General features: G+C 39.4%; 1 protein-coding gene across 1 annotated transcript in view; it reads left to right on the forward strand.

Moving 5' to 3' along the window:
• LOC134865926 (tensin-3-like) overlaps window positions 1-4,989 on the forward strand; it is a 30,445-nt gene extending 25,456 nt beyond the window's left edge. The window contains exons 21-27 of the mRNA XM_063885768.1: window positions 1,405-1,500; window positions 2,004-2,081; window positions 2,452-2,529; window positions 2,750-2,918; window positions 3,003-3,071; window positions 3,246-3,275; window positions 3,377-4,989. Of these exons, the coding sequence (XP_063741838.1) occupies window positions 1,405-1,500; window positions 2,004-2,081; window positions 2,452-2,529; window positions 2,750-2,918; window positions 3,003-3,071; window positions 3,246-3,275; window positions 3,377-3,521 (665 nt within the window). The 3' untranslated portion in view covers window positions 3,522-4,989. The remainder of the gene's footprint in view (window positions 1-1,404; window positions 1,501-2,003; window positions 2,082-2,451; window positions 2,530-2,749; window positions 2,919-3,002; window positions 3,072-3,245; window positions 3,276-3,376) is intronic.
• Window positions 4,990-7,536: the final 2,547 nt, after the last annotated feature.

A 7,536-nucleotide genomic window follows, 5' to 3' on the forward strand; every position in this document is an offset into this window, starting at 1 on the left:
GTATTACCTTTTTGTATATGTTTAAACCTTTTAGGAAATACAGGTATTTGTTTGATTACAATGTGAAGATTGACACCGTTTTCTTGACTTGCCAATACATACATATAAGGCTTAATTCTAGTAGGGTTTAAGCGAGCTTGACAAGCATGGAAGCTGCGGTGAATGTCTATATGTTGCTTCTTCCAAAGTGAAAAGATTTGCCCATTTCGCTGTAGAAAGAAAAATGGGGTTTTCTTAAACGTAGTTATTAGTAGTTAGTTAGTCATAGTGAAGGTTGTCCCAACAGTACAGATTCCCATCCATAACATAATCACAAAGCCATCTACAGTTACAGCCCACTGTACCTGCCCTCGCACTGGAATATGAGAGTCCCTTCCTCTGTTTGTGTGTGAGAGCTCTTCACTGTGCTTCTCTCCTGGGCATCATCAGGATGAAGCCAAACAGACCCCCTTTTGCCTCACAGTCTTAGATGTACAGCTAATGTTTCACATCCTTAACAAAGGATGTGCTGGTTCCTTAAGCCAACTCCGAGCCCAGGGGAAGCTGTCTGCACCAAATTACTCTGTCTGATATGGATGTAATATCCAGGGACAGGGGTCAAAAAAGGCTGCTTGGTTATTTACTTCCTAGTGTGTTTGTAAAGGATATTCAAGAATACAGGGAGGGATATTGGAATGAAAACAAAGTCTCAAGAGGAATCTGGCCAAACATTCTCTGGCCATTTTTCAACACGAAAACAAAGGCTGATTGAGTGAAGATAGAGATTCACATATCACTTTTTACTCAGAAAAGGCCCAGAGGACATTAAATCCAACACGGTGTGTATCATAACCATTTTGGACTATTAATCCATCACAATCAACACACATGACACAAAGGATGCCCTTATGCCCTTCCTGCGCAAGCCCACCCCAGCGTACGATCCTTTCATTTTTCCCCCAGTTCACACCTGTCCTTTTGTTTGCTTTACTCCTACGCAGTCCAACGGCACCTGTAGTAACATCACGACACAGTCCTTATCCCACCTTTGAGCTCAGGGCATTGTGGCTCCTTATAAGTGTGAAACCCTACCCACCTTAAGGAGCTGTGCTTTCTCCAAGCCTTTGTATCCAGACATTCCTCACATAGACTCCTCCTGCCCCTTTAGAGGCGCTTCTGTTAAATCATAATCCCATTAATCTCTGGAGAGATTGAATGTAGTGATTTAATATGTTTTGTGGAACTTTGATGGTGGGAAAATACATGTACTAAAACAACTGCTTGGAGCTATTATTCAGGTCTGAGTAAATAGGGTGTCAGAAAGAAAAGAGTTTTGCTGAACAGACCACAGGTTATATATCTTTTGCTAATCTGTGTAACATATGTGTTTATCTTACCTTCTATCTGACTTGTTTTTTATCACAGGAGGCGATCTATCCAGTGAATTAGTACGCCACTTCCTGATTGAGTGTACACAGAAAGGTGTGCGGCTGAAGGGTTGCCCCAATGAGCCCTATTTTGGTGAGTACCTATACTGTTCTATCCTCTCGCTTCACAACTGGTAAGGAGCAGTGACGCCTCCTTGCTGTTTGGATGAACTGCACAAAGACCTCACACACCATACTGCCCTTTATAGGTCTTTGGTGCACTCTATAGGTCTTTGGTGCATCGACAACTGTAGGCTCATTATTTACTTGCAGCATAACATGAGCAATGCACCGCATGCTTTGCCCCCAGTCTGTTCTCTTCAACCAGAATAATGGTACCTCCTGCTCTCCTGACTTCTTGTCTCTTGTCTGTTTTTTATGCTGTTATTGCAATATATTTGCATTATATGTTATGTTTTTGCTTATTTAGTAGATATACAGTTAATTATATATAGAACTGTTGCTGACATTCTGCAATGAAAGCACTCAGAAATATTGTGCACTACTGCAGTATTTAAAACAGTATTAAAAGCAAGTATTAAAGATAAGGTATGGATGTGTTAATGAACTCTCAATGAAACTCTTTTTGTTTTACAGGAAGCTTAACCGCGCTAGTCTGCCAACATTCAATCACCCCCTTGGCCCTTCCCTGCAAACTTATCATACCTGACAGAGGTACACACACAGTCACAGATATATTTATATTGTCATGAATGAAAATAAACATTCATTTGAGGCTACCAATTGACTGAAAAAATGTACCCTTGACTTTAATTGAATATATTATGTCAACAGGTTCCACATAATTGTGTTAGGTCAGTTGAAAGTTGAACCTATCATTTGTATCTAAACTTAATATTATTGCTTTCAACTAACCTAATACAGTTATGTGTAATTTGTCGACATAATACATGAATTGAAGTCAAGGTTTCAAATTGTTTTAGTATATCTGCAAATCTTTCTGTTTAGATGTCTTGCCAGCTGGTAATCTGTTGAGGTTTTCACTAAAAATCTCACTAACATTTTTTGCTTTTCTTCCTATCAGATCCGCTTGAAGATGTTGTGGAGACTAGCTCACAATCTGTCACCAACTCTGCGGCTGAGCTGCTTAAACAGGGTGCAGGTAATGATGCGTCTAAGCTCACTTGCTGTGAATAGACATTATGACAAGGCATTGATGGCACTCTACATTCACACCACAGACACAATCCCTGTGTGCAGTTCTGGGACAAACATTTTTCCTCGTCCTGTTATTACTGACTGTGGAACACTACATTACTCCACAGGTACTTGCATTTAGCAGCTGTGATCCAAGAGTAATTTGAATCTATGTGTTCCTGCAGCCTGTAATGTGTGGTACCTTGGCTCCGTGGAGATGGAGTCACTAACAGGCGTCCAGGCGGTGCAGAAAGCCACCAGTATGTCCCTGAGCTCCAACCCTCCACCAACCTCCACTGTCGTTCACTTCAAGGTGTCTTCACAGGGAATCACCCTCACTGACAACCAGAGGAAGTGGGTAGCACACAGGAATATTCAGACATCACACATCTGCAAGGGCCGTTTCTAACAATAACAAACTCCCATGTTTTCTTTTAGGCTGTTCTTCAGGAGGCATTACAATGTGAATACTGTCATATTTTGTGCTTTGGACCCTCAAGATAGAAAGTGAGTATTGCTGATTTAAGTGTCAACACATGTCATTTAAGAGTTTCCAGAAAAACTGATAATGGCTATTGTTAGGCAAATGTGTTATTATCTAACCAGATTTGGTACTGCATGTCAACAAACTTACATTTCTACAAGTTTTACTAATAACAATCCTCCTTTCGCTGCTCTCAGGTGGAAAAAAGATGGCTGCACTTCAGCAAAGTAAGTTAATGACTATCAACCAGAGCAGCATCGAAGAGCATTAAAGGAACCTGTTCAGTTTGAGATTGGACTGGTTCTGATGTTTTTATCCATCTCTGCAGGGTTTTTGGCTTTGTGGCGAGGAAATCTGGCACTTCCATGGACAATGTGTGTCACCTGTTTGCAGAGCATGACCCTGAGCAACCAGCAAGCGCCATCGTCAACTTTGTATCCAAAGTGATGATTGGCTCGCAGAAGAGTAAGTAGGACTGCTTCGGACCAAGCTGATCACTTAGACATACTTTTACTAAGAGTGGAAACAAGAAAGACTGAATGGCTGAACATAGGGACAAAATGTAAAGGTCTGAGGGATTTTAACTGGATATTAGATACATATTGGTTACCTTCAAGCACCAGGACATTTAATAACATATTTCAAATACAAATCCATTCTATGGTTATTTTGCATTCCTGTACAATGAACTGTAAATTAGAAAACAACTAAATCATAAGAAATGTCTATCCATTACAACTGTGCGATACAGTTAGATATATTTTCTTAACATATTTTAAGGACATAACGCACATTCCACAAAGGCTGCCTCTGTTATTTGTGCATCACCTTTTTTATGGACAGATCAAGAAAACCGTACCTTGTTGCATGTATTTTTGTTTTTTAATATTTAACCAAAACAAACTTCATTTAAGCTATTAACATTCTCTTTGCCGCATCAGTCCAGCATGCAGTATTGTGTTGTGTAGAGTTTAAAATGTGGAAAAGCAGTGCAGCAAAAAAGGAATCATTTAGATTTGGGACAGGCTATGTCTCATACAGGATGAACCTTTTTATCTATGCAATGTTGATTTTAATTTTTTAACCTCAGCCTTCTGTACATGCACAGCATGTATGTGGCTTCTCTGAATCTGTTAAATAGCTGTCTTCGTAGGATGTATGTGAATATGACCACTTTTAAAGCTGTCTACTACATTTTTATGAACGTGTGTTTGTTTTGAAACGAGAGAAACCATAGAAAATATTTTAATTAAACCCTAATATATATTGATTTGATATAAGTTGGTTGAAAACTCATCAGTACTCTGCATAGACGATAGTATGAGTGGCATTCCACACACAGCTGCCAATTGTTTTACTTTTTTTCGCTCATGGCCAGTAACAGCACTGCAGTGTTTCAGTATCCCTGATTTCTGTACAATACAACCTTTGAACCTATACACAAATGCATATGCTATACAGGGCAAACAAATGCTGCAATTGTCTGTGTGGGATTTTACAGTTTCTTAAAATAAAGAAAAGATCTTGGTTAGAAATTCACAAATCAATTTAGGATTTGACCATTGTCAGCGACATTACACAATATATTTGCTCTGGGACCAAGAAGATGAAGCTTGGCTAAAGCCTTTTATTTTACTAGTTGAAAGCTTGTTGACATTGTGTTGAGATGTGATGATGACCATACAACTTTATTCCTTTCAACTTTTTGTGTTTGGAAGCCATTTTATCGAAAGAGGGACCTACGGCCAAAATAAAGCTCTGTTGGTGTTCCTTCATTGTTTATGTACACATTTGTAATCTTGTTATCTATTATCTGTACCTCATACTTATTTCATTCGATACTGTGCCTCTGTGTTTAACATGCTAATTGTGAACGGTTTATTTGTATATTGAAAATGCATTGTTTTTTGTGTTCTGTAAATAAACAAAATTAAACACGTATTTAGTCTTTGTGATATGTTGTATGATATGAAATGGTAGAGACTGCAATGAGTCAACCAAAAGAGATTTAGTTATTAGTGGACTTTAGAGGTTATTTTACCCTGATTTTGTTACCTTTGGACAAATCCAGGCTAGCTTTGCCTCAGTGTCCAGTCTTTGTGCTAGGTTAGGTAGTTGTTGGCCGTAACAGATCTGAGAGGGGTGGTTTGCAAGAGTCTTATCAAGCATTAGTTAGCTCACGATAACAAGACAGTGAATAGGCACATTTTCCAAAATATCAACATTTTCTGTCAACATAGACGTAAATACTTTTGTTTTTTCTTATTACACTTTATTTGAAACATTCAAAAGCAGCACATTTGTAAAGTTATGACTGCAACTTCCTGTCTAAAAGAAATGTATTAATTTATTGTGCATTGGCTTGTAAGTTGACTTGCATATAATTAAACTAAAGCTTTACTAGTTACTGTGAATTTGTCTCAGTACTTTGGTTTTCTCTGCAGTAGATGATTCAATTAATAGTCACACTATTCAAATGCATTGCAGAGGAGGACCCCAGGGAGTGTGAAGTTGTTTAAATGATAAGCTCTCCTGACCAAGCAAAGGTTTCATGCAGAACGCATTATTTTACTTAACATTCAGGATAATACTTTCAGGTAAACTTTTGGATTTCCCTTTATACATTTTAAAGTGTTCTGTGTTTTTCAATAACGTTTGGTCACACTGCTGAACAAAAGACACCATGCAAAGCTCTTGCCTTTTCTCAAGTCTTAACCACATGAGATGAAGTATAAGCCATCTGCCGTTTTTTAGCTTCATTATTGCTCTCAAAACTGAAAAACAAAAGGAAGATTTGAAGATCACAACACTACTGCCCAGAGGCCGGTGATGTTGAAACTCTTCAAAACATATGTTATGTTAATAGATGAATAACTTCAGTTCAACTTGCAGCCAGCAGAGGACACTAGCAACACTTTCCAACCTGAACATGTGGAGTGGTTTTGTGACGTGGCTTATTCCTTCAGTTAAAATTGACTTTCTCACCTGTAGCTTAAAGATGACACTATAATAATGGTGAACTTATGCTTTAATTAAGGCTGACAGGACCACAAAACATATCTGTGTGTTTCTCTCTCAGTACTAATGCTGACACATGTCCACTGTCTCATTTAAGAAGTGCAGTTAAAGAGGATTTTACCTCCACACAAGCCTGGACTGGTTGCTCTAATGGAGCTGAGAGGAAATAAAATTGCATAGCCTAGCCAAAGAGCGAGGAAAGGTGTAATGGGGTAGACCCTCCCTTCTGCTGTCCCTCTGCAGGTGGTGAAAGTGAAGAATTCCCGGGGAGGGCAGGAAGGAAGCAAAGGCCCAGGTGTGGCGACTGCAGAGAGCCCAGAGCCGAGTCTTTCTCTGTTATTTAGTGCAGAGTGGCCTCGAAATTAAAGAAGCTGGGGAAAGTCCAGAAAAACCAAGTAACATTATTAGACTGCAAAGGAACCTCGTCAGGAGATTATATCTTCCGGGTAATAACAGTGTGTGAGCATGAGAAATGTATGCAGGAATAACTTCATTCTGCAGTAATTCCCCATCAAACCTGATTCATAAGTCTGAATATTTATTACCAAGCATATAAATGATATAGAAAAATGAACTCAAAGGAAATGCATTAAAGAAATTGCCCATGAGCAGAGTTGGGTATATTTTACAGCCTTCAACCTACAGATTGAGACCGCTGATGAGCCTCTGTAACATAATCATTGCTATTGTGTTGTCATTCCCGACCTGTGCAAGGACCCATGACCGACACTGATTTAGCCTGTCACTTACAGTATGCCTGTCTCTTCCATTTCCAGCATTTTAATAAACTTCACAGTTTAGCCTGCCAGTCTTTTCTGGCATTGAACGTCAAACATGTTTCAGATGATTTGGAGATGAAAGGCTGTGTTTATCAGACTAACAGCGCTCATTCTCATTCCGCAAGCACCCCAGCTCTTTTTACAGCCACTTAATTAGAGGGGCAGGGCTCATCTTGTTCCTCTGAGAGAGAATAAAGGTTGGGGAGCAAAAATAGAAAGTGCATTCTCACATGGTTGCACAAATTGAGGCCCCTTAATTTTGTTTTCAGCAGACTGCGAAGCCTCAAAACACATTTAAATTAATTGTGGAATTTCATATCAGGCCACATAAGAGTTCAGGCCAGGTCAAGATGATTCACAACACTATCAGAAGCTTCGGAACCACTTACAAATGTTTGTAAAGTGCCAAGCCCCACATTTCTTAGAGAAAAAAACATAAAACATTTAATGTATTGCTGTCATGGCCACAATAAAAGGTGAGCCATTAACTGGAAGGTTGCAAGTTTCAGAGCTCACGGCTGCGAGAGGACTCCCAGTCAACAGCTAGATATATGTCACTGCCTATGGCTGTGGAGGGGTCTCTATAGGTCATAGTCATGGTCACTGAACTGGAGAGAACAAGCAGCAAGGTCAAGTGCTGCCTTTGTGATGTGAATGTGTGAAAGCAGCCACCCTTCATGCTCCTACTGTG

The sequence above is a fragment of the Eleginops maclovinus genome, chromosome 6, assembly GCF_036324505.1.
Source record: "Eleginops maclovinus isolate JMC-PN-2008 ecotype Puerto Natales chromosome 6, JC_Emac_rtc_rv5, whole genome shotgun sequence".
NCBI classification, from domain to species: domain Eukaryota; kingdom Metazoa; phylum Chordata; class Actinopteri; order Perciformes; family Eleginopidae; genus Eleginops; species Eleginops maclovinus.